We start from the raw sequence: 25107 nt of genomic DNA on the forward strand, positions 1-25107 counted from the left end.
ATGTGTGGGGCAGGTAGCGCACCCACCCAGGGGGGATACAGGGGGTCCCCAAGCAGGGGGAAGGGGCTGGGGGCCCAGGGGGCCGCACTCACCCTGGCAGCCCTCGCTGCTGCACTGCAGGGTCCCATTCTGGCACATGCTGTGGGGAAGAACAGTGGGTGAGCCATGGCGCGGCCCCCCAGCCCCCCACATGAGGGGCTGCCCCCCAGTGCCCCCCCACCCCACTCACCACTCCTTGCAGCCCAGCAGCACAGTGTCACCAGCAGCCAGGGGCTGGGGGCTGCTGGGGTGCAGGCAGCCGCAATGGGTGGGGGGGAAGCAGCCCCCAGACTGCTCCATCAGCCCCTGCCAGGATAGGGGCCATGGCAGGGGGGGGTGAGGGGGGCAGATCTGCTCCCCACAGCCCAACCCCCACCCCTCCTGCCTCTTCAGCAGCAGTTGGGCATCAGCACCTGACCCTGGCCACGGCCATGCGGGGAAGAGGCTCTCCTGGCCCCCGATCCTGTGGGGCTGTGCCCCAGCTCATCCATCCCATCCCCACCCCATCCTCCCCCATCCCACCCCCATCCCCGTCCCGTCCCATCCCTACTCCATCTGGTCCCATCTCCACCCCATCTGTTCCTGTCCCCACCACATCCTGTCCCATCCCATCCCCATCTCGTCCCCACCTCATCTCAATCCCATCCCACCCCATCCCATCCCCATCCCACCCCACCCCACTCCATCCCATCCCCATCCCCATCCCTCCCCCCTCCCATCCCCACCCCCCCCATCCCCACCCCCCCCCCTCCCCGTACCTGTGGGCAGGCACAGCCGGGCAGGCAGGGGGGCTGCTGCGGGCAGCGCTCGGGGCGCTGGTGGCTGGAGCAGAGCTGGTCGCAGGGGGGGCCACAGGGCCGGAACTCAAAGGGGGGGGCACAGCTGGCCTCTGCGGTGGGAGGGGTCACGCGGGAGCCCCTGGGCAGGGCACCCCCGCACCCCCCGGGACGGGCAGGGGCAGGGCAGGCAGCACACAGGATGGGCAGGGGGCACAGGCAGGGAGCCAGGAAGGGCAGGCAGGGGTATGGGCAGGGGGCACAGGCAGGGGTGCGGGCAGGGGGCGCAGGCAGCCCTACCACTCACCTGAGCACCCCGAGGTGTCGCAGTCCCGGCTTTGCCCATCCAGGCCAGCACAGCCAGCGGGGCCCAGCCGGTGCCGGTGCCGGTGCTGCCGGGGGTCCTGGCAGGTGCAGGGGCTCCAGGGGCCCCAGGGGCTCCAGGGACAGGCAGCTGCAGGCAAGCAGGGCATGGGGTGACGGTGGCCAGGGACCCTACTGGGACCTTCCCCTGGCCACCCCGGCAGCCCACCTGGGCAGGGGCGCAGGTAGCAGGCCTGCACCTCACGGCGTGTGCCAAGCTCATGGCCGAGGTCATGGTCACGGCCACGGTGGCAGGCGGCGCCGGTGGTGGGGCAGGGGCAGGTGGCCTCCCGGGTGGCCAGGCCAGTGCCGCAGGAGCGGGAGCAGGGGCTCCAGGCACCCCACACGCAATCCCCTGGCTCTGGGGGGACATATGCTGTGTTACAAGGGGATGCGGCACCCCAGGTCCCCTTGTCCCACCAGGACCCCAGTCCTGTCCTGCACCCTCCTGGAGGGTCTGGGGGTCGCACCAGCCACGCAGGGTTTGGGGGGGGGTCGCACCGTCCCAGCACCCCTTGGGGATGCCGGTGATGCCCCTGACCACTCCCCTTCGCGGCGGGGGGTGTGGGGGGCACTCACCGGCACAGGGGATGTCCTGGCACTGGGTGCCCTCGGGGGTGCAGGTGCTGAGGGAACACAGGACAGGGTGGATGGGTCAGGGGGGGCAGCTCACGCCAGCCCCCCCGTGCCCCAGCACTGACCATTGCTGGCAGTGACCCTGTGGCCAGGTGTCCCCCAGGCTGCGCTCGGTGCCCCCCTCCAAGCAGAGCGGGGGGCAGGGCCCTAGTGCGCAGTCCCGGCTCTGCTCCTGCGGCCCCCCACACTCGTCGTCCCCCACAGGGGTCCTGGGGGAACATGGAGTGCTGGGGTCACACCAGCTCCCACCCTGCTGCCCACCCCCAGGTGCCCTGGGTGCCATGCCCCCTCCACCCCCGGTCCCATGTGCCCCCCAGATGCTGTGTCCCACCAGGCACCATGACACACACACACCCAAATGCCCTGTGTGCCATGTCTCCCCCTGGGTGTCATGACCCCACTGGGCGCCCTGTCCCCCCCTGGGTGCTGTGTTGTCCCAGGTCCCATGTTCCCATGAAGTGCAATGTCCCCCCGCCAAGTCCCAGGTCCCCTCCAGGTCCTGGGTGTGTCCCCCTGGATGCCACATGCCCCCCGGATCCCATGTCCCCCTGGGCGCTGTGTCCCCCTGGATCCCATACCCTCCCCTAGCGCTGTAGCTCCCTGGGTCCCATTGTCCTTCCTGAGTGCCGTGTCATATCCCCCCTGGGGTCCCAGGTCCTCCACGTGGGTACCATGTCGCCCCAGGTCCCATGTCCCCCCAGGTCCCATATTCCCCCCGAGTGCCATGTCCCCTTGCGGGTGCCATGTGTCCCCCCCTCGACTGCCGAGCACGCCCCCGTGCCCCCCGTGCCCCCAGGCGGTGCCACCTGAGGCGGGCCTGCTGGCCGTGCCCACAGGTGACACTGCAGGGGGCCCAGCGGCCCCAGGGGCCCCAGGTGCAGGGAGGGGACGGGCAGCTGGGGGGGTCGCAGCGCAGACGCCCCCCGGCGCAGAGGCAGCTCTGGCAGCCGCGGCGGTGCTGGCTGCCCGGCTCCCACGCGTGTCCTGCCGCGTCCGTGCACTCGCAGTGGGCAGGGGGCACGCAGCCCCCATCCTGCTCCAGCGTGCCTACGGGGGGGGGGCCGGGGGGTCAGGGGCGGCGGGGGGCCGGGACCCCCCCTCGGGGCACGGGGTGGGCGGGGATCCCCCGCCGCAGAGCCCTGCCAGCCCCGGGGCCGGGGGAGCCGGGGGGTCCCGGGGCGGGGCGAGGGGTCCCGGTGGGCGGACGCACCGTCGGGGCAGCGGCAGCCGGGCTGGCAGCGCTCGGCCCCGCAGCGCAGCCCCTCCTGCAGGTCCCGGCAGCTCCGCGGGCAGCGGCTGGCGCAGCCCACCCGTGCCATACCAGGAGGGCAGCCCCCCCCTGCGCGCGCCTGTCATGCCACGCCACGGCCCACAGCCCATCCAGCCCCCTGTGCCACGCGTGCCCCTACCCCAGCCCCCCGAGTCCCCCATGCCCCCTGTGCCCCACAAGTCCCCCCCGACCCCCTCTGCCCCCCTGAGCACCCCAAGCCCCCCAGCCCCCCAAGCCCTCTGTGTCCCCCGAGCCCCCCGTGCCTCACAAGTCCCCCCTGACCCCCTCTGCCCCCCTGAGCACCCCAAGCCCCCCAGCCCCCCCAAGCCCTCTGTGTCCCCCGAGCCCCCTGTGCCCCCAGCCTGCCCAGTCCAGTGAGTCCCCCAAGCTCCTGGAGCTCTCCAGAGCCCCTGAGCCCCCCCAGTCCCCCTGTGCTCCCTGAGTCCCCTGAGCCCCCTGTGTCCCCCCTGTGCCCAACAGCCTCCCAAGACCCCTGAGCCCCCGTGCCGCCCCCAGCCCCCCCCAGGCCCCGAGCCGCACCGCAGGGCTGCGGGTTGCAGAGGCGCAGGTGGTGCCGCTCGCCGGGGCAGGGCTGCCCCCCATTTTTTGGGGGGGGGCGGGTGCAGGAGCGGCTGCGGATGGAGCGGCCTCCCCCGCAGCTCCGGTCACAGCGCGACCAGGGGCCCCAGGGCGACCAGTCGCCGTCCACTGCCAGCCGGGGGGGAGAAGTCACACAGGAGGGGACTGCCTGGACCCCTGGACCCCCAATCACCCTCCAGACCCCAAACAGCCCCCCAGAACCCCCCTCCAGCACCCGACTCCCCCAAACAGCCCCCCAGCCCCTCACTTAGGCCATCCAGACCCCAACCAGCCTCCCAGACCCCACAGTCCTCCCCACCCCAAAACCAGCCCCCCCCCCCCCCCCAGCCCCCCGCACCTGTGCATGGACGCAGCCCACAGGCGCGGCGCTGGGCGTTGGCGCTGAGCATGACAGGGCACCAGCGGCCCCCCGGCCCGGGGGGGCTGTACGCGCGGAGCCGGAGCTGCAGCCCCCCCCCGCAGCTGCGGGAGCAGCCCCCCCATGGCCCCCACGGCATCCACTGGCAGTCCCGGCTGGCACAGGTCTCGTCCCGGCATTGGGGGGCTGCAGGGAACCCCCAGTGTCAGCAGTGGGGCAGGGACCCCTCCCATAGCTCACCCGTGCAGTGGGGCAGGGACCCCCAGTAGGGCAGGGACACACCCCCCCCATAGGCTCCCTGTGCAGTGGGGCAGGGACCCCCCTCATAGCCTATCCCACAGTGAGGTGGGGACCCCCGCCCTATAGCCCACCTGCACAGTGAGGCAGGGACCCCCTCAAGCCCACCTGTACAGTGGGGCAGGACACCCCTCCCCATAGCGCCCTTCCCAGTGAAGTGGGACCCCCCCGGCGCCCCCCCGCGCAGTGGAGCAGCCCCCCTTCCCGTGCAGGGGGGCAGGCCCCCAGCCCACCGGCACAGTGGGGCAGGTTGCAGGCCAGCTGCTGGACGCTGGCCCCCCCGCAGCCCCCCGCCCGCCCGCAGGCCCGGCTGCGGCTCTTGGTGGCCGGCGCCTCAGGGCGGGTGCAGGTTCCGGAGCAGGGGGTCCAGGGCGACCAGGGGCCGAAGCCCCCCTCCTCCTCCTCGGTGCCTGGCATGGGGCAAAGGCTCCCAGTCAGCGAGACCCCCGTGTGCTGGAGCCCCCTGGGGCGGGGGTCCTGAGACGCAGCCCTCACCTGGGGCCGTGAGGGTGGGCTCCGGCACGGGGACAGTCACCGCTGCAGGGGGAAATCAAATGTGACACCCCCCAGCCCCCATGCCTGGGGGCATCTGGCCCTGCCGGGCTGGGGTGGTGGGACCCCCAGCCCCATGGAGTGAGGGGGATGGGGAGGGGGCTGGGACCCCTGGCAGAGGGGCTGGGACCCGCGACATGACATTGGCATGGGGCTGGGACCCCCGGCGGAGGGGCTGGGACCCGTGGCATGTCATGGGGAGGGGGCTGTGACCCACAGTGGAGGGGCTAGGACCCCCAACGCAGGGGCTGTGACCCACAGCATGACATGGGGCTGGGACCCCTGTCAGAGGGGCTGGGACCCGCGGGATGACATGGGCATGGGGCTGGGACCCCCGGCAGAGACTGGGACCCTCAGCACTATGAGGGGCTGGGACCCCCGGTGGAGGGTCGGGCACCCACCGGGGCAGGGGGGGCTGCGGCAGTACTGGCTGTCGGTGCGGGGTCCCTCGCAGTCGGGGCTGGTGCAGCTGCGCCGGCGTGTGGCCACCCCCAGCCCCCCGCAGGAGGGCGAGCAGGGCCCCCAGGGCCCCCAGGGCCCGAAGCCCCAGGCCCGCCGGCAGCCTGGCACGGCCTTGCACCGCAGCCGCCCCCGCTGGCATGTGCTGTGGGCGGCAGCCGTCAGGTGGGGGGGGGGGCTGGGTGCCGGGGCAGGGGGCTGGGTGCCGGTGTGGGTGCTGCACTCACCAGTTGCTGCAGGCCATGAGCAGGGTGGCCCCTGAGGGCAGCTCCTGGCCTGGGGTGAGGAGGGGTCCGGGGGGGCCTGTGGTGGGGGCCGAGCCGTTGTGCAGCTCCTCCAGCAGCTCCGCTGGCAGCTCGCAGGGGCACTCCTGCACACCCCGGGCACCCATGTCCAGGGACACCCATGTCCAGGTGCACCTACCACCCCAGGGAGCACCCACCACCCCAGGAGAACCCACGGCCAGAGGGCACCCACCACCCTGGGGGGCACCCACCACCCTGCGGGGTACCCATGGTCCTGGAAAGCACCCATGGTCCTGGGGGGCACCCGGTGTCCCCAGGGAGCACCCATCCGCCAACCCAGGCAGCACCCATGAACTTGAGGAGCCCCCTCAGCCCTGGGATTCCCCCTCCCCCCAGGTAGCATCCATGACCCCCAGGTAGCACCCACCACCCCAGGACTCCCCCCGCCGTACCCCCCCCAGCAGGGCCCAGCCCCCAAGGCTGTCCCACAGGGAAGGGTTGGGAGGACATGGCACTTTGGGGTGCCGGGGCTCACCGCGAGGCAGGTGCCATGGTGCAGGTAGGTGCCAGGGGGGCAGTGGCACCCCTCCTGGCAGCCCCCCCCGGTGCAGCCCACCTGGCCGGCCAGATGAGCGCAGCTGTAGGGGCAACCCTCGCCCTGCTGGCACTCGCGGTACAGCCGCCCCGCCGGGCAGCCTGCCTCTGCACCAGCACCAGGACTCAGCACCGCGCTGCACCCACGGGCCATGGGGCAGGGGTATGGACAGTGCCGTGGGGCAGTGCCATGGGGCAGGGCACACTCACCGCGGCACACGTGGGTGTTGCAGAGCTGGCTCTGCAGGCCGAACCCCCGGCACGCTGGGCGCTGGCACTGCCGCCGCCGCAGCCGCTCGCCACCGCCACAGGACACGCTGCAGGGCCCCCACGGCGACCAGGTGCCCCACAGGGACCCCTCACCCCACGGGGCTCCCGTGCCCCACGGCACCTCTGCGGACACAGGAGGCAGAGCCGGGTGGCACCGGGGGCAGCATCGGTGCCAACACCAGCCCTGGCACTCATGGCCTTGGGGAAGGGGCCAGGGGTCCGCTCAGCCCTGCTGCATCACCTGGCACAGCATGGCATAGCATGCACCACACTGTGCCACACCACGCTGCACAGCACAGTAGCACTGCTTGTTGCCACGTGGCACCACGTGGCACTGCATGACACCCCACACCACATGGCACGGTGTGACACTGCATGGCACCCCACACCGCATGGCACTGTGTGACGCTGCCGCACAGCACTGCGCAGCATGGCAGCTGGAGGCACAGCCTGCTGGCACATGGCACCGTGTGGCACCTATGTCACCTCCCTGCTCCACATGGCACCGTGCCATACCCAGGTGGCACTGCCCTGCAGGGACCCCCAGTGCAGGGATCCTCACCGCAGGAACCCCCATGCCAGGGCATGGACCCCCCCAGCACCCCAGGACCCCCACCTAGCGCCAGTGTCCCCGCTCTACTGGGCCCCAGTGTCCCTGGCAGTGCCAGGTGGGGGGTCCCGGTGTGGAGATCCTGGTGTGGAGGTGCTGGTGCCTGCGCTGGTGCCCGTCCCAGAGGCCCCCCCGGTGTGGGGGTCCCAGTGCCCACCTGGTGCCTGGCCAGTGCCCACACCAGTGCTGCAGGGCTCCTGGCACTCCCGCACCTCCCGGGGCTCCCCGGCACAGGGGGCCCCGCCGGCCGCTGCCGGGGGGTTGGTGGGTGACCTGCAGGAAAGCACCGTCCGTGGGGCAGGACCCCCCGTGAGGGAGGACCCCTGTGGGGCAGGTCCCCCCGTGATGCAGGACCCCCATCCCGCTGGGTCAGGGCCATCCCGCTGGGGCAGGACACCCCTGCCATGGGGCAGGACACCCCGCCGTGGGGCAGGACCCCCGTGGGGCAACCCCCGGCCCTACCTGAACCTCTCCTGCAGCCCCACGCCGCAGCCGCAGCGGCTCCAGGGCGACCACGAGGACCAGCCGCAGTCCACGGCGCACGTCGCGTTCTCGCATGTCACCGCCCCGTCGCGACAGACGCTGGGGGGAGCGGGGGGGCTCAGCAGCGGGGCGGCCGGGCCCCCGGGGGTCGGGGGACGGGGTCGGGGGGGGGTCTCACCACCGGCGGCAGCCCCGCTGGAAGCTCTCCCCGGGCAGCCGCTGCTCCCGCGGCAGGAGGCACCGGCAATCGTGGGCGCCCACGCAGCCGCCGTCCTGCAGGTACAGCCCGGGGGGGCACCGGCAGCCTGCCCCGCGCCTCAGCCCCCGCGGGACCCCCGGGACCCCCCTGCTCCTCAGCTCCTGCCCCACGCCTCAGCTCCCGCGGGACTCCCGAGACCCCCCGGGACCCCCCCACGCCTCAGCCCCTGCCACGGGACCACCCCGCGCCTCAGCCCCCGCGAGACCTCCGGGACCCCCCAGAGCCCCCCGCGCCTCAGCCCCCGCGGGGACCCCCGGGACACCCCCACGCCTCAGCCCCCGCGGTAACCCCCGGGACACCCGCGGGACCCCAGCCCCTGCCCCATGCCTCAGCCCCCGAGGGGACCCCCGGGAGCTCCCCGTGCCCCCCAGCCCCCTGTGACCCCTAGGCCCCCCACCCACCGTGCCTCAGTCCCATGGACCCCCCTGCCCCTGCCGTACCAGTGACACCCCCCTTGTGTACCCAACCTCCCCCAGCACCCCGTTGTGCCCCAAGCCCCGCACTGTGTCCCCAAAGCCCCCGCTGTGCCCCCCGCCCCCCGTGCCCCCCGCACCGTGCTGGCAGGGGCTCGGGCAGGTGCCGTTGCCGCTCAGGTCCCCGCAGGTCTGGGGGCAGGGGGGCACTTGCCCCGCCTCGCACCCCCCCGCCGGCACAAACACCATCGGGGGGCTGCAGGCTGGGGGGCAGCAGGGACCTCAGCACTGTGGGGCTCCCCTCGGCCCCCAGGCCCCCCCGCCCCCCGGTACCTGGGGGGTCCCCGCAGGGGTGCAGGTTGCAGGGCTGTGTCTGGAGGGCCCCCCCGGGGCACGGCTGCCCCCCGTTCTTGGCGGGGGGGTCGCTGCAGCTCCGCGCCCGGCTCCGCACACCACCGCCGCACGCGGCGTCGCAGGGGGACCAGGGCTCCCAGGCCGCCCACCCGCCGGGCACTGGGGGGAGGCGGGGGGACAGCGGGGGGCAGGCACACCCTGCACCCTCCTGCCCCTCACCGCGGGCATGGCCCCCCCCAACCCCCCCGCAGTCAGGGACCCCTCAGCCAGCCTGGGGATGGTGAGGGGGTCCCAGCCCAGGGGGGTCCTGGCTTGTGGCTGGGGGGCCCAGCCCAGGGATGGGGGTCCCGGCCTGTGATGGGGGTCCCAACCCATAACAGGGGGCCCGGCCCATGATGGCAGTCCCAACACATAATGGGCGTCCTGGCCCATGATGGGGGTCCCAACACCGGGGTGGGGGTCCCAGCCCAGGGCAGGTCTCAGCCCGTGATGGGGGTCCCGGCTCGCGAGGGGCGTCCCAGCCTGGGGGGGTCCTGGCTCGTAATTGGGGTCCCAGCCCAGGCACAAGGGTCCCAACCCCTAATGGGGGTCCCAGCCCGTGGGGGTCCTGGCCCGTGAGGGGGGGTCCCAGCCCGGGAGGTCCCAGCCCGGGGTGTCCCAGTGCGGGGGGCCGGGCTGAGTGGGAGCGGGTACCTGGGCAGGCGCGGAGGAAGCAGGGGCGGGTGTCGGGGCGGGGGCGGGCACAGCCTCCCCCGGGCAGATCCCGCCGCCGCAGGGTGACCCCTAGCCCGCAGGAGCGCGAGCAGGGACCCCAGCTGCCCCAGGGCGACAGGGCGCACTCGGCTGGGGGGGCGGGCGGGGTCAGGGCTGCGGGGGAGGGGGGGCACCCCGCGTGTCGGGGGTCCCCAGCCCCTACCCTCGGGTCCCCAGCCTCAGAACCCCAGCCCCAGTGCCCCCCAGCTCCCCGCCCCTCCAGGGCAGCGTAGACAGGGACACAAGCGCCGGCGGGGCAGGGGCGGGGGGCGGTGGGGCAGGACACACCGGGATGGGGGGACAGGGCACTGCGGGACGCAGGGGGCAGGACACAGAGGGACAGGGTGGGTGGGTCCCCCCCCCCCTCGGCTCCGTCCCACAGCTGCGCTCGTCGGAGCCCTCGGAGCCGTCGGGGCGCCCGTCGCAGCGGCTCTCGGGGTGGGGGCAGGCAGCGCCCGCTGCCGCAGGGGACCCGCGGGGGTGGGCAGGGGGGACCCAGAGGGCCAGCCCCACGGCACCCTAACCCACGGCGCCCCCAGCCCCACGGCCCGGAGCCGGGGCGCTGCTCCCCCTTGGCCCCTGCTATGCCCGCCGAGGGGGCTGTGCCCACCCCACACCCCACACCTGGGGTCCCCTCACCTGGGGGGGTCGCCGGGGGGACCCCCGGCAGAGCCTGGGAGGGCAGCGCCGGGAGCCATGGGGGGAGGGCGGAGGGTGTCCCCCCGGGGGGGCCAGTGCCAGTGGGCAGGGTGCTGGGGGGTGTCGGGGTGCCTGGCAGCCCAGCGTGGGGGGCACCGCTCAGCTCCGGCTGCCCAGAGCCCCCCAGGGCAGCTGCTGCCGACTCCGTGACCCCTGGTACTGCGGGACTGCTGGCTCCAGCTGGGGGGGGGGCCTTTGCCGCAGTGGGGGGCTGGGGGGGGAGCTCGGCCCCCGGCTGCCCTGGGGGGGGGGGCAGGACAGGTTGGGGTGGGTGGGAGAGTTCCCTGGTAGCCCCCACCCCTGCATGCAGAGAGAGGATGAACTGGGGGGCACAGTCCCCAGACCCCCCAGCCCAGAGCCCCCCCAGCTCAAGGCCCCCCAGCCCACAGCCCCCCCAGATCAGACCCCTCTCAGCCCAGAGCTCCCCAAGCCCAGGATCCCCATCCCAGAGCCCCCCAGCCCAGGACCCCCCTGGCTACTCCCCAGGGCCCCCCAGGCTCTGCCCCCCCTGCCCCACAGCAGGTACCTGGAGGGGTGGGCTTGGTGTGTTTGGGGGCCAGCTGGGCGCCCACCCTGGGGGACACCTGTGAGGGCACAGACAGGGTCACCTGCTGCCGCCCTGGCCACTCCCAGCCCCCCCAGCCCCCCAGCTCACCACGGTCGGTGGCACCGATGGCGGCTGGATGCTTGGTCCCAGCACACTGGCTGCCGCGGGGCTGGAAGAAGCAAATCCCGTGATTAGGGGTTGCCCCCCCCCTCCCCCCTCCCCTCGGACCCCCATCCTGATGCTGGTACCTGGTGGTGCCGGGGGTCTGGCAGCCGGCCTCGTCGGTGCCATCGGCACAGTCGGTGACACCATCGCACCTCTGGGATGTTGCCAGGCAGCTGCCCGAGCCTGGACAGGCCAAGTGGGGTGGGGGGCACGGCCCGGGCACCAGGGGGGTCACCGGGGGGGCCAGCCCTACGGGGGGACAGTGGCATCACCGTGGCACAGACACCTGCACTGCAGCCACATCAGCACCAGCACTGAGCTGGGCTGCCGGCACTGTGGGGGGGCAGAGGTGGGGGGAGGGGGCTTGGGGGGACTCAGGGTGTCCCCGTACCAGAGGGGCAGCCCAGCAGCTCAGCGTGCAGGGCGATGCGGGGCAGGGGGTCCTGGGGGAGGAGGCGGACGTGCCGTGCCTGCACCATGCGGCCCAGCAGCCACACCGCCGGCGTGCTGGGATCCGGGGGTCCCTGGAACAGCTGGGGGGCACGGGGGGGGGACGGGACGGGGACAGGCAGTGGTGTGCAGGCAGGGACAGGCAGTGGGGCATTCACACACCCGTGGTGCACTGGCACCCAGCCCCACAGCACCCTGGCCCATGGTACCCAGCACCATGGCACCCCCAAACCCCTACACCCATGACACCCAGCCCCACAGCACCCCGACCCACAGCACCCCTACACCCATGGCATCCCCAGCACCATGGCACTCCTGACCCACAGCATCCAGACCCACAGCATCCCCAGCCCCATGGCACCTCTGACTTACAGCACCCCAACCACACAGCACCCCAGCCCTATGGCACCTACAGCTCCACGGCACTCAGCCCCGTGGCACCCCGGCCCCACAGCACCCAGCCCCACAGCCAGCTGGTGGTGACCTGGTGGTAGCGGTGCCAGTGGGTGCCGTTGGTGCTGAACTGCAGCAGGAAGGTGCTGCTGAAGGTGTCGGCACGGCCGGTCCCCTGCACCAGCACCCCTGCCAGGGCACAGCACGGCACGTGGTGGCGCACGATGGCACACTGTGGCACATGGTGGCACCACCAGCAACCAGCCTGGCAGGCAGTGCGGTGACCCACCAGTGATGTTGGTGGGCTCCAGCAGGTCCAGCTGCAGGACGGGGGGTGCGGAGGGCAGTGCCGGGTAGGTGCCGTCTGCGGGGGCCCAGCCCCACAGTCCCTGGCTGGGGGAGCTGCCGGGCAGCCGGGTGATGTGGGCGAGGGTCCCTGCCAGCTCCGGGGGGGTGGCACCGAGTGGGTGGTAGCAGGGGTCTGCAGGATGGAGGGTGTGGGGTTGGGGGGCGCACACCCTGTCGCAGCCGGCAGCCCTGCAGGGAGGGGGCTCACTTACCACTGAGGGAAGGCAGCGGGAAGGTGAGGAGGGGGCTGCTGGGGGGCTCTGTCGTCAGCATGGGAGGGACAGCTGTCCCGTTGTCACCTGCAGAGGGACAGCCACCATGCCATGGTGCTGGGGTAGCCAACCCCAGAAGGGCACCGTCGGTGGGACCCCCTCAGCCATGGCACCTGCTCCCCCCAACTCACCCGCCAGGGCGCAGAAGCAGCAGGAGTCCCCACGGCCCTCCACCAGCACCTGGCCCTGGGGGGGACACCGCCACCATCACCGCCACTGCCACCGTCACCATCACCGGCTGGGTGGGTGTCCCCCACGGGATGCCGCAGCACTCACCGGGGGGCAGCCAGTGGCGCGGTGCGGGCAGTATGACGAGCAGTGGACAGCCAGGGTGGGCAAGCACTGGCAGACGTGGCAGGGCCCCCCGCGCCAGCGCTCTCCCAGTGCGTGCCGCCGGCCCTGGTGCTGGCACTGCCGGCACGGTGCTGTGTGGCACCTGCGGGACGGGGGTGTTGGGGGACAGGGGGTGTCACAGGAGAGGGGGCGTCGTCAGGGAGCCCACCCGCCTGCCCACCCACCATCTCACCGGCGGGCCTTGCGGTAGATGCCACGGCACTGCTGGCCACCACCGCGCCGGCTGGGGTTGGTGGGGCTGCGGAAGGACCACTGGACACTCTGGGCACCGCAGGGACCTGGGCACTCGCCCCATGCCGACCACGCTGACCAGCCACAGTGCACTGCCGGCATGGGGGGTACGGGGTCACAAGGGGTCCCGCCGCCCCTTCCTGCTGGCACAGTGCCGCCACGTGCTGGGACCCACCGGTGCAGTCGGGGTTCTGGCGGCAGCGCCGCAGTTGCCCGTCCAGGCAGGTGCAGAGGCGGCAGTTCACCTTCACCAGCTGCCCCGGCCGGTGCCACAGCCCCCCAGCCTGGCACGGGCACTGCCGTGGGCGCACACACCGGCCGCCGACGTCCAGCACCAGCCCCGCTGCGCACCAGCACCCTGCCACAGCCGGTGGGTGGGTGGGTGCGCTGCGACTGGCTCCTCGCCTGCCCCAAGATAAGGGGTCTCCCAGGGTCTCCGCAGCCCCCCATGTCCCCCCACTCACCGGGGTGGCAGGGTTGGTCCTTCCGGCACTTGATGCCAGCGGCGAGGTCAGCGCACGATGCAGGGCAGGGGGCACAGGGCCAGGGCCGCAGTCCCCCGGCGCAGGCAGAGGTGTTGGAGCAGTCCCCCAGCTCGCAGGCTCCTGGAGCAGGGGGAGCAGGGTCAGCCTCATGGAGCCCACCCACACAGAGAACGCACCCATCCCACTGGGACGCCCTACCCCACGGAGCCCACCTGCCCCACAGGTAACCCCTGCCCCATGGAGCCCACCCACCCATGGAACCCACCCACCCACAGAGCCCACCCATCCCACCGGGACACCCCTGCCCCATGGAACCCACCCACACATGGAGCCCATTTGTCGCACTGGGACCTCACACCCCATGGACCCTACCTGTCCCACTGGGACCCCCATTTTGTGGAGCCCACCCTCCCCATGGAGCCCACCAACCCATGGAGCCCAACCATCCCACAAGGACCCTCTGCCCCACTGGGATCCCACTGCCCCACAGAGACCCCCAGCCACAGAGACCCCTGCCTGCTGGGACCCCTGCAGCCCCCTTGCCCCACCAGCACCCACCCATTTCGAGGGCGGCAGGGGCCACCCCGGGCAGCTCGGTGCAGTGGCGACCGCCGTTCTGGGGGGGCTGGCAGCCCCGCTGCCGCAGCCGCACCCCGCTGCAGCCCCCCGTGCAATTGGACCATGTCTCCCACTCACCCCAGGCACCGTCCACTGCGGGCAGGGGGAGGTGTGAGGGGGGCAGCCCCCACCCGCACCCCCTGCCTGCACCCTGACTCCAGCACTGCGGTGGTGGGGTGCTCTACAGAGATATCCGGGTTTTCTAGGGGATATTGGGGTCCCTGAGGGGGGTATGGGGGTTCCAGAGGGGGGTGTTGCAGTGCCAGAGGGGTGTATTGGTGTGCCCTGGGGAGTACTGAGGTCTCAGCGGGGGGTACTGGGGCACCCCAGGGGGTAATGGAGTGTCCCACTGGAGATTGGGGTGGTCTAGGGGGATATCAGGGTGCTCTAGGGGAGCACTGTGGTGTCCCTGAGGTGTGCTGGGAATGCCCATGGGAATCCCCAAACCCTCCCAGCAGCCTCAGCCATGGGAACCCCCAAACTCCCTGGCATCCCAGCCATGGGAAACCCCCATGGGGACACCTAAACTCCCCCTGCACCCCAGCCATGGGAACCCCCAACCCACTGGCACCCCAGCCATGGGACCCCCCATGGGGACACCCAGACTCCCCTAGCAGCCTCAGCTACGGGAACCCTCGAATTCCCCTGGCACCCCAGCCATGGGACCCCCCATGAGAACCCCCCCTGCACCCCGGCCATGGGAACCCCCCATGGGCACCCCAAAGCCCTTGCCACCCCAGCCATGGGAGCCCCCAACCCCCCCCAGCATCCCAGCTGCAGGGTCCTCTGGTCTTCCTTGGCCCCCCCCAGACTCCCCTGAGCCCCCCCCCCCCCCCGGGGCTCACCGGGGCAGGCAAGCCTGAAGCACTGCTGCTCCTGCATGGCGTGGCCGCGACACCGGTGCAGCACACCAGGCCGGTGCTGGTGGCAGCTCCGCGTGCGCCGCTGCAGGCCGGGGCCACAGGAGCGGCTGCAGTCCCCCCAGGGCCCCCAGGGCCCCCAGACCCCACAATCCCGCTCGTCGCGGGGGGGGCCCCCCCGGGCCCCACAGTCCGGCACCCCATCGCACACCTGTGGCACCACAGCGATGCTGAGCTGGGGACCTGAGGGGCCTCGTGGCAGCTCCGGGTAAGGCAGGGGTCCCCCATGCTCCCCCATACCTGCTGGAAGGCTAGGCACTCCCCCTCCCCGCAGGCAAATTCCACACAGGGACCCCCTGTCCGGTTGCTTCCACCAGCCGGGATGCGTCTCTCTGCAGAGGGCACATGGGGCGGCCGTGGTGGGGTGGCCGCAGCCCCCTGCCACAGCCCCCCTCTCCTTGCTGGGGAGCCCCTCACCACAGGCCAGCTCGTCTTCTCCGCGGGGACAGTCGGGGGCACCGTTGCAGACCCGTGAGGCGTTGAGGCACACACCGTTGGCACAGGCGAAGTGCCCCAGGCACGATGGGATGGCAGTGGAGCCTGCACCAGGCACCATCAGGCACAATGCCGCACAGGGACCCCCCCAGAGCGTCCCACCGTGCTGGGTGTCACTGGGGTTGGGGACACCAGAGGGACCCCCAAGAGCATCCCACCTTACTGGGGGTTGCCAGGGAAAAGGACACTGGGGGACACCCCAGGAGCATCCCACCATGCTGGGGGTCAGCAGGGAGGGGGACACCAAGGGGACCTCTCAGGAGTACCCCACCATGCTGAGGGTCACCGGAGGGAGGGACACTGGGGGGGCTCCCACCATGCTGGGTGCCACCAAGGAGGGGGACACTGCGGGGATCCCCACTGCAGCTCACCACAGTGGTCAGGGCTCTCGTCGGAGTGGTCATGGCAGTGGGGGACACCATCGCAGAGGTGGCTGTAGGGGACGCAGCCGGTGCCGCGGGCACAGGGGAAATGGCCGGGCTCGCAGCCGCCATCGCAGCCCAGCTCATCGCTGCCGTCGGGGCAGTCGGCCTCGCCATCACAGAGCCAGCCCCGCGGTGCGCACTCCCCACTGCCGCAGGCAAAGGCGGAGGGGCCGCATGCTGGTGCTGCGGTGGTGGGTCACCATGGGGTGGCAGGTCCCTGGCATGCCTCGCGCCCACCTGCTGCCATCCTGGCGCTCCTGGCACCATGCTGGCGCAGGGTGGGGGGAAGCTGTGCGGGACCCCTGGGACCAGCCCCCCTTACCTGCCGAGGCGTTGGCAAGGGTGGTGGGCACAGCAGCAGGCAGTGCCGCCGCGCACCCTGCCGCGCTCTCGTCCCAGCCGTCCCGGCAGTCGCGGATGCCATCACACACGGCGTCCTCGCCAATGCAGGAGCTGTCAGGGCAGGGCAGCTTCCCGGGGGCGCAGGTCACCCGGTCTAGGGGGGCGAAACTCAGTCCCACGGGGCGATGCTGCTGCAGGCAGGGGGTCCCCAGCATGGGGGGCTCAGCCCCGTGCCCCTCACCTGGGCAGAAAGCCTCATCTGTGCCATTGGCGCAGTCATGGTGGCCGTCGCAGATGGCGGAGGGGGGCAGGCACCGGGTGTCAGGGCACTGGACGTGGCCGGGGGGGCAGATACAGCCGCGCTCGTCACTGAAGTCACCGCAGTCGTCGTGGCCGTCGCAGCGATGGGGGTAGGGCACACACCGGCCCACTGCACAGCGGAACTCACCCGCCTCACAGCTCGGGCTGCAGCCTGTGACCGTGGCACCATCAGGGCCCCCTACAGACCCCCAGGGCGGGGGGCTCACACCCCCCACTGTGGGGCTCAGCCCCCCTGCTGTGGGGCACGGACCCCCAGGGATGGGGGCTCAGGGACCCCCACCGTGAGGCTCAGACCCTCTTGCCCTGGGGGACAGCCCACCCACAGCTCACTCCTGCACTCCACCTCTCTGGGACCCTCACAATACCCCCCAGCTCCCCGGGACCCCCGAGCGCAGCCATGGGGCCACTCGCCTGCCTCGTCCGAGTCATCGGTGAAGCCACAGTCCAACTCCCCATCGCAGACGCGCTGTGGGGGGAGGCAGTGGCCGCTGGCACAGCTGAACTCGGGGGGCACACAGGCGGCAGGGGGGCAGCCAGCCTCGTCGGAGCCGTCGGGGCAGTCGGGCATGCCGTCGCAGCGGGCAGCCCAGGCCAGGCACTGCCCGCTGGCGCAGCGGTGCTGGTGTGGGGCACAGCGTGGAGCGCACAGCTCATCTGAGCCATCCTTGCAGTCCTCCTCGTCGTCGCAGACCCAGGCACCCGGCACGCAGCGCCCGTCGGCACGGCAGGCAAACTCCCACTCGGCACAGTGCGGCTCAGGCTGGCACGGCTCCGGTGAGGACGGGCAGTGCCACCCACCCACCATGCATGTGCTGTGGGGACGGCAGAGGCTCAGCCCCGCGGTGACACCTGATGGCCCGGCATCGTGACAGGCACTGGGGTGGCTGTGCTGGCGCGGTGCCATGTGCCAGGCATGGACTCACCAGTTCTTGCAGCCCTGCTGCACCGTGGCACCGGCTGGGAAGGCGAAGCCATCCCAGAAACATGGGCACGCGCTGGGCTCAATGCAGCCGCCCTCTGCCAGCAGGGAGGGGATGCGTTGGGACACAGTGACCTGGCCAAGCCAGGCTGAGCTGCTGGCACCCCACACTGGGCATGAAGCCGGGGGGAACCCAGCACCATGTAGCTGGGTGCTGGGAGGGGCTGGTGCAAGGTGGGCACAGAGCCCCATGCCCAGGTGGGGGCACGCACAGCGTAGGGTGGCCCCACACCAGCCCCACGCCGGTCCCATGCTGGCCCCAGGCCACTCCATGCCAGCCCCACACTGTCCCCATGCCACACCATGCAGCCCCACACCAGCCCCCCCCGGTCACACTCCAGCCCCACAGCAGTTCCATGCCAGCCCCATGCCGCTGCCAGGCCTCACCATGCAGGACCCTCCCCGGGGGGCAGAAGCACCCCTCCAGGCAGGACAGCCCCTGGCAGTGCTCGGGGGGCTCCCGGCCGAGGTCACGGCAGGTGGGGGGGCAGGGGGGGCCGCAGGCGCTGTACTCCAGCCCCCGGTCACACTGCAGGGCTGGAGACAGTGGGGCTGAGTCAGGCAGGGATCCCCTGCCCCACAGCCACCTGCACCCCCTGCCTCGCCAGGAGCCCACGGACCGGGGCCGGGACTCACGGCACAGCTCCTGGCTCCTCCATCGGACGTGGACGCCGCGCCGGCCGCACTCCTCAGCATAGGCAGCAATGGCCGTGCACAGGCACTCGCAGTCCCCCCCAGAGTCGCAGCTGCCATCACAGTGCAGTGGGTGGGCGCCAGGTCCAGCGGGATGGGGGTGGTGGGACACCCCCTGCCACATCCCACGCAGGGACCCACTGCCCATTGCTGACACTTACCCGCAGGCGTCGAAGACGCACCAGTCGTAGAAGCGCTGGCATGGCACCGTGTCGTGGCATGGCGCAAAGAGCCGCTGCCGGAGGATGCTGCAGCGCCTTCTGGCCCACGTCGCCCTGTGGGGGCTCTCCTGGGGGGCCAGTGACACTGTCACATGCCATCCTTTGGCCAGCCGGGCACCAGGGCTGCCCCCTGACACTGCCACCCCCACAGCCACCCTGGGTCCCTGTCCCTGTCCGTACGGTGCAGGGGTGCCGCACATCAGTGCTGTCGACCTCGGGACAGAGCAGGCTGAGGCGCCAGGAGTTGCCGAAGAGTGGGGCGGTGGGCTCCAGCACCCCTTGCCGGCTGGTGAAATCGTTCTCGGTATCGCCGTCGAAGTTGCCACAGAGCCCAGACACGCGGCCCCGGTGCTGTGGTTCCAGCCGGACGTACACCCGTGTGCCTGGCATGGCACGGCATGGCGCTTGGCACCAGTGGCACAGCTGGCCTGGGGACCCTTCTGGACCCCCACCCCCAGCAGGGCTCACCTCCATCCCAGAGCACTGCCAACCCCAGGCGGGAGACGAGGAGGAGGAGGAAGAGGCCGGCGCGCTCCAGAGTCAGCCCGGTCCCACTGTAGACTTTGGGGGGTCGGACTGAGATCCCGTTCACCGTCACACCCCTCCCTGCCAGCACAGGGTGAGCCATCAGCAGCGGTGACCTCCAGCACACACCCATCCCCCACCCCCGTGCTCCCCTGGCCACTCACCCCTCAGCATGTGCACCACAGTGTTGCCCGTCACCACCACCACCGACTTGGTGCAGGTGACGCCGCTGGTGCCGCAGGGGACATTCTCTGCAGTGACAGTGAAGAGGCCGGTGGTCTCGCGTGCCAGCAGGTACTCGCAGTCCCCCGGGAAGGAGAAGGCTCGCCCGTCAAAGGTGATATAGTGGGGGTCCCCTGTGGCCACACAGGTCCCCGCACACTCCTCCTGGCCGCAATGCCAATGCTGCTGCCGGCACACGCTGTGGGGGACAGAGCTGAGCACCACTGCAGCACCCACCGTGTCACTGGGGAGGGGCGAGGGGGGCTCACCAGGTGTTGCAGTCCCGGATGATGGTTGCGTTGGGGCGGTACAGCTGCCCACCGTGGTGGCAGGGACACTCCTCGGGGGACACACAGCGCCCATCCTGCCAGTGTGAGAGACCCTGGTAAGCAGGGCCTGGGGGGCAGCAGGGGCAGCCAGCCCCCCTGGGGCATGGGGGCTCTGGGCAGGCACCAGCAGAGGGGCTCGGAACCTCCCGGGCTGGGACCCCCCCAGTGCCCTTCGCCAGCCCTCCACATCCCTAATGCCCCCCAGTCGCTGGCCTCCTGCCTCCCTGGTCCTCCCTGCCCAGCTCTCCTGACCCCCCAACTTCTGCAGCCCCCTGGGAGTGCCCCTCCTGGAGGGGGTCACCCACCAGGAAGAGGGTGCCAGGGGGGCAGACGCAGCCATCAGCGATGCCGGTGCAGGTGCCGTTGGGCTCGGAGCTGTCACAGCGGCGCAGGCAGGATCCTGGGGCGTGAACCAGCCCTCCAGGGCAGAGGGCAGTCATGGGGCAGGGGGCTTCAGCACAGCGCCAGGACCCACCAGCACAGACGCTGCAGGGAGGGGATGTGGTGAGGGCAGCCCCTCAGCACCCCCTGGCCCAGGGAGCCCCCACCCTGCAGGCCCCATGCTGGAGTCCCTGCATCCCCTTCATATCCCATCCCCATCCCATCCCCATCCCATCCCCATCCCATCCCCATCCCATCCCCATCCCATCCTGTTTTATCCCCATTCCATCCCATCCTGTCCCATCCTCATTGCCTTCCCATCCCATCCCCATCCCCATCCCATCCCATCCCATATCCCCCCTCCCCAGCAGAGCTGCCCTGGGCACCTCCCAGCTCCAAGCCACCTCCCTGTGCCAGCCATGACGGGGGCTGGGATGGGCTCTTTGTTGGTGGCGTCGGTGCCTGGTGGCAGGGACATTCAATGAAAGCCGCCTATCCCGCGGTGCTGTCCCAAACGGGCCGTAGGAGGATTTCATCAGATGTCTCCTGCCACTGCCGTGTCCCTCCACACTGGAGTGGCATCCCTTGTCCTGCCAGGCCCCTGCCACCTGCCGTGTCCCCACCCTGGTCCCTGTCACCCCCTGGGCGCTGGCTGGGCCACACACCAGGTGCTGCAGCCACGGCGGATCTGGCTGCCGGGAGGGTAGAGCTCAGTGCCACGCTGGCAGGGGCAGGTGCCCGGTGGGACACACTGCCCATCCTGGGCCAGCACCAGCCCGGCAGGGCAGTTGCAGCCGGGGACACAGAGCCCCCCCAGGCCGGGGCAGGGGCCGGCCCCATCCAGGTGCAGCTCGGCACAGCTCTGGCTGCAGGGACGACCGCACTCCAGGTACTGCTGCCCGCCGCTGCATGGCATGCCTGCGGGGACAGGGATGGGGACATCGCTTATGGTGGCATCCCTGCTCTGCCCTGGCCTTCTGCCTGCACCCTCAGCACCTAGCCCCTCGCATCTGGTGGCAGCATCCCTTTCCCATTCCATCTCATCCCCATTCTGTCTTCATTCCATCCCCATCCCCATCTTCATCCCATCCTATTCCCATTCCCATCCCCACCTCCATCCCCACCCTATCCCACCCCATCCCCATCCCCACCCCATCCCCAATCCCATCCCATCTCCATCCCATTCCCATCCTCATTCCTGTCCCCATCTCCAACCCATCCCACCCCACACTCACCGCAAAAGCTCTGGTTCCTCCAGGTGAGCACGGCTCCCTCCTGGGCGCAGCGCTGGGCGTAGGCAGCCAGCACAGGGCACAGGCAGTGCTGCCCACCCCGGCAGCTACAGGCATCATGCAGGCAGAGCTGGAGGAATGGCTCCGGCTCCACAACCTGGTGACAGGGCTGGGGGCAGGAGGGACAGGTTGGGACATGGCACTGGCACTCAGCATCCCTGCTGGCACCAGGCACTGGGCACGCAGCGGGGGGGTGGGGGGGGCACTGGGCACCTGGAAGGCAGGGCCATACAGCACGGCACAGGCGGCCTCGGCGAGCTCCCGCTGCCCGGCAAAGGCACCGCAGGGGTCAAGGGGGAAGGGCCCGAGTGCCGGGCAGTCACCAGCCACCCGATACTTGTTGGCGAAGGCAGTGATGCTGGTCTCCACGTCACCTGCTGGTGTGGTGAACTCATCCTGCTGGTTCCAGTTGTAGGTTCCGCAAAGCCCCCGCACCTGCCGTGGTGGCACATGGCTCAGGATGGGCTCCTGGGACCCCTGCAGCTGGGGCGCGTCCCACCGGACCCCAGTACCATGGTGGTGATGTGGCACAGCCAGCAAGCGGGGCTCACCTTGCCAGCAAAAGTGGGCTGGAGGGTGATGTAGGTGGCAGGGGTCTCCAGCCCCCAGAGGATGTGGGCCCCCAGGGTCTGGAGCAGCAGGAAGGAGGAGGACGCCCGGCGCACGCTCAGCTCGGCACCGGCAAAGGGCAGTGTCACCTCCCGCCCATCCACCGTCACCTCGCCTGCACCAGGAGAGCTGGGGTATGTCAGGTCACAGCCACTGGGCTGGCACCCAGCACCCCGCCGCAGCATAGGGACGGTCCCCAAGGGTCACCTGTGCCACGGAGGTGGGTGGTGGTCTGGCGGGAGCTGACGGAGAGGGACCGGAGGCAGCCAATGGGCCAGTGGCCATTGCAAGCCTCGTACTCGGCTGTGATCAGCAGCTGCCCCTCTGCAAAGTCCTTGGGGGGAGAGATCCCAGTGAGTACCCCTGTGCCACCGTCCCCTGGGGCAGAGTCCCCTCCCCAGGTCCCCACCACCACAGCCCCCACCCTGGCCAGCGTGGCAGCCACCCTCACCTGCACCAGGGTGTAGGCACAGGCGCCACGGAAGGAGAAGTGTTGGCCATCAAAGGTGATGTAGTGGCGGCCCCCCAGCACCGTGCACTCCCCCGGGCACCGCTCCTGGCTGCAGAGCCAGCGGCCGCCATGGCACGTGCTGTGGGCACAGGAGGGGACACCGGGCTCACCGGAGCAGGCGGGGACACGCCGCAGCCACTGTGCCTCCCACCACACCGGGCATGGACATGTGGGTGCTTGCCCTGCACCCCAAACACTGGGGTGCGATGGGCGCTGCACCCATCCGTAGGGTGCAGAGACCCTGGCAGGCAGTGCAGGATCAGTGCTGGCACCCTGGCATTGCTTACCACTGGTTGCAGCGCTGGCGGATGCTCTGGCCTGGGGCGTAGCGCTGGCGGCGGTGGTGGCAGGGGCAGGCACTTGGGGGGACACAGAGACCCCCATCCTGGTAGAGCCCCGGCACACACTCACAGCCACCAGCGCAGTCCTCGTGGCATGGGCCCTCCTCGGCGCTGGCCACAGCTGCACAACTGGCAGGGCAGGAGGAGACGCAGTCCGAGAAGCGCTTCCCCGCGCCGCACTGCCGCTCTGCCGGGACAGGTGCCATGCTCAGCACTGGTGGGCTTGGCACCGGCTCTGGGGTGCACCCCACTAAGCGCTGCATGCGTAAGCAATTGGGGTGCACACGACTGAGGGGTACATGCGGTGGAGGGCTGCGCACCCAAACAGCTGGGGTGCAGGCAGCCAAGGGATGCAAGCAGAAATCTTTGGGGTGCATGCAACTGAGGGGTGCATGCACAAGCAGTCAGGGTGCACACAACTGAGGGGTGCAAGCAGAAATCTGTGGGGTGCACAGGACAGAGCGGTGCACGCCTAAGCCTCTGGGGTGCTCAGCGGGGTGGGAGCATGGGGAGCATGGAGGACGGGGAGCAGCTGTGTCAGAGCCATCACATCCCCCCGGGTCCCTACCACAGAATCCCGGCTGGCGCCATTCCGGGTAGGCTTGGTGCCGGGCGCAGTCCTGTGCATAGGCAGCAAAGGTGTCGCAGGCAGCGGGTGGTGGCGAGGGACTGGCGTCCCCCTCCTGGCACAGCACCTCCAAGCACGCCGCGTAAAAGCCGCTGGGATCCACCTGGCATGGGAGCAGCAGATGAGGATGGCAGGCCCGGCCCCCCTGGCCCCCCAGCCCCCCCGTCCCCCCCAGCAGTGAGTGCCTGCTCACCATGTCCTGGCACTGGCGGAAGGGCTCGGCCAGCAGCTTCCCGCAGATGGCCTCGGCCACCTGCCGTGCTGCATCGCCCGCTGCACAGCCGGGGCTGGGCTCCACCGCATCCCTGCAGGCAGGCTGAGCCCGGGGGGCACACTCAGAGCTGGGGTGGCCCCCACAGAGACACCCAGCCGGAGATGGGGGATCAACAGCCCCAGCTGCCCCAGTACCTCTGAGCTGGCATCGGGGATCTTCCAGGAGTTGCCAAAGCTGGCGGCAAAGGGGGCCACATCCCCCCCTGGACGCAGGAAATCATCTGGGGGCACAGGGAGGGCTGGGGCAGGTGGGGGGGCGCAGTGGGGCACAGCTGCCCCCGCACTGCATCTGCACCAGCCCGGGGATGCGGAGGCACCGCAGGTGAGGCGACGCTTACCGGCAGGGTCGTCGTTGTAGGGGCCGCAGAGCCCCTGTGTGCTGCCCCACAGGTCAGCATCGACCTTCACAGTGACAGTCTGGCCCCCATCTGAGGTCACCCGCACGCCCAGTCCACTGGCCACGGCCACCCAGTTGCCCAGCCATGTCACACTGATCCCTGCCAGCACCGCAGCAGGTGGCTCAGCTTGGCATGGCAGTGGGATGGGGACGGGGACAGGGAGGCACAGGCACCTCCAGCTGCGGCTTTGCCACTGCTGAGCACCATCTCCCTGTGTCACCCAGCATCACGCGTGGGCTCAGCCCCACCAGGACCCTGGGATTGGTGGCAGCAGGGGACGGAGCATCCCACAGCCCTCACCGTTGTGCAGGTATGGCTGTCCCACTGGCACTGCCACGCCATTCACAGAGATGTTTTGGCCCCGGGCCAGCACCGTGTCCGTCCCGAGGGCCATGTGCAGTGCCTAAGGCAGCGCAGTGTCAGCGGACCGGGGCCAGCCGCCAGCGGTACATGCCGGGGCCATGGGACCCCCGTGGCTGCTGGCAGCTGCTGATGCCCAGGGGTGCCACAGCCATGCCGGGTAACACCACGTGGTGTGGGGATGGACCAATGGCCCCAGCCGCCCACAGAGTGACCGTCCGTGGGGGGAGCAGAGGCCACAGGGAGGGTCCCCATCCTCCCACCCACAAACACCCCCCACTGCAGGGGCAGCTGGTACCCGGGGATTGCCGTCAGCAATGGAGATGGCCCAGGTGCCGTCGGTGGCGGCGGCCAGGCTGTAGGAGCACTCGCCAGAGAAGTGGAAGTGTGTCCCGTCGAAGGTGCGGTAGCGGGAGCCAGCCCAGGTGAGGCAGCTGGCTGAGGGGCCCCGGTGCCGGGCAGCCGCTCCCCGCAGGGACACCAGCCACGGCGACGCCTCTCCTGCAGCCGGGAGGTGATGCCGCTTGGCAAATGGCCCTGCAGGAACCCCCACACCCTCCCTGGGACCCCCAGACCCACCATCAAGGGGCAAGTGGGTGCAGTCGAGGCAGGGTGCAGCGGAGCCGTTCCGCCAGCTGTGCCCCCAGGGGTGCCGGCAGCACTCGGCCAGGCTCATGGCAGAGAGGTTGCGGCTGCCCTCAGCTTCCTGGCACTGCCACGTGCTGTAGCAGCGCCCCAGCGAGCCTTCGCCTGCGGCACAGGGAAGCGCCTCGTCCCCACCAGCGAGCACCAGGTGGATGCTGGCTGACAGGGATGGCACGGTGGTGCCACCACACCCACACCTACCTTCGGTGCAGCGAGACCCGCTCCAGCCTGGGCAGCAGCCCCACACCGTGTGGTTCCACGCCACCGGCCGCATCTCTGGGGGCCTGCGCCGGGGTGGAGCACC

The 25107-nt window shown here is 71.2% G+C and overlaps 1 protein-coding gene across 1 annotated transcript in view; it reads right to left on the minus strand.

Annotated features, from left to right (window-relative positions):
• Nucleotides 1-25107, minus strand: part of LOC308063763 (SCO-spondin-like) — a 31721-nt gene that overhangs the window by 5171 nt on the left and 1443 nt on the right. Inside the window, 50 exon segments of the mRNA XM_080387145.1 lie at nucleotides 93-139; nucleotides 230-510; nucleotides 798-1115; nucleotides 1118-1752; nucleotides 2448-2862; nucleotides 2864-3153; nucleotides 3625-3792; nucleotides 4022-4240; nucleotides 4414-4736; nucleotides 4738-4876; nucleotides 5293-6297; nucleotides 6400-6681; nucleotides 6849-6909; nucleotides 7105-7342; nucleotides 7532-7868; nucleotides 8213-8737; nucleotides 9272-9639; nucleotides 10826-10925; nucleotides 11134-11275; nucleotides 11677-11774; nucleotides 11875-12066; nucleotides 12146-12232; nucleotides 12445-12641; nucleotides 12732-12882; nucleotides 12966-13602; nucleotides 13634-14074; nucleotides 14422-15561; nucleotides 15609-15905; nucleotides 15907-16547; nucleotides 16808-17208; nucleotides 17320-17568; nucleotides 17570-18121; nucleotides 18230-18357; nucleotides 18470-18672; nucleotides 18758-18895; nucleotides 18979-19235; nucleotides 19306-19400; nucleotides 19671-19851; nucleotides 20412-20664; nucleotides 20982-21147; nucleotides 21252-21473; nucleotides 21590-21762; nucleotides 21855-22444; nucleotides 22446-22884; nucleotides 22915-23230; nucleotides 23321-23443; nucleotides 23536-23621; nucleotides 23739-24016; nucleotides 24047-24201; nucleotides 24457-25107. Of these exon segments, the coding sequence (XP_080243271.1) occupies nucleotides 93-139; nucleotides 230-510; nucleotides 798-1115; nucleotides 1118-1752; nucleotides 2448-2862; nucleotides 2864-3153; nucleotides 3625-3792; nucleotides 4022-4240; nucleotides 4414-4736; nucleotides 4738-4876; nucleotides 5293-6297; nucleotides 6400-6681; nucleotides 6849-6909; nucleotides 7105-7342; nucleotides 7532-7868; nucleotides 8213-8737; nucleotides 9272-9639; nucleotides 10826-10925; nucleotides 11134-11275; nucleotides 11677-11774; nucleotides 11875-12066; nucleotides 12146-12232; nucleotides 12445-12641; nucleotides 12732-12882; nucleotides 12966-13602; nucleotides 13634-14074; nucleotides 14422-15561; nucleotides 15609-15905; nucleotides 15907-16547; nucleotides 16808-17208; nucleotides 17320-17568; nucleotides 17570-18121; nucleotides 18230-18357; nucleotides 18470-18672; nucleotides 18758-18895; nucleotides 18979-19235; nucleotides 19306-19400; nucleotides 19671-19851; nucleotides 20412-20664; nucleotides 20982-21147; nucleotides 21252-21473; nucleotides 21590-21762; nucleotides 21855-22444; nucleotides 22446-22884; nucleotides 22915-23230; nucleotides 23321-23443; nucleotides 23536-23621; nucleotides 23739-24016; nucleotides 24047-24201; nucleotides 24457-25107 (15430 nt within the window).

Source organism: Falco punctatus, assembly GCF_963210335.1.
Source record: "Falco punctatus genome assembly, chromosome: 4".
In the NCBI taxonomy this organism is placed as follows: Eukaryota; Metazoa; Chordata; class Aves; order Falconiformes; family Falconidae; genus Falco; species Falco punctatus.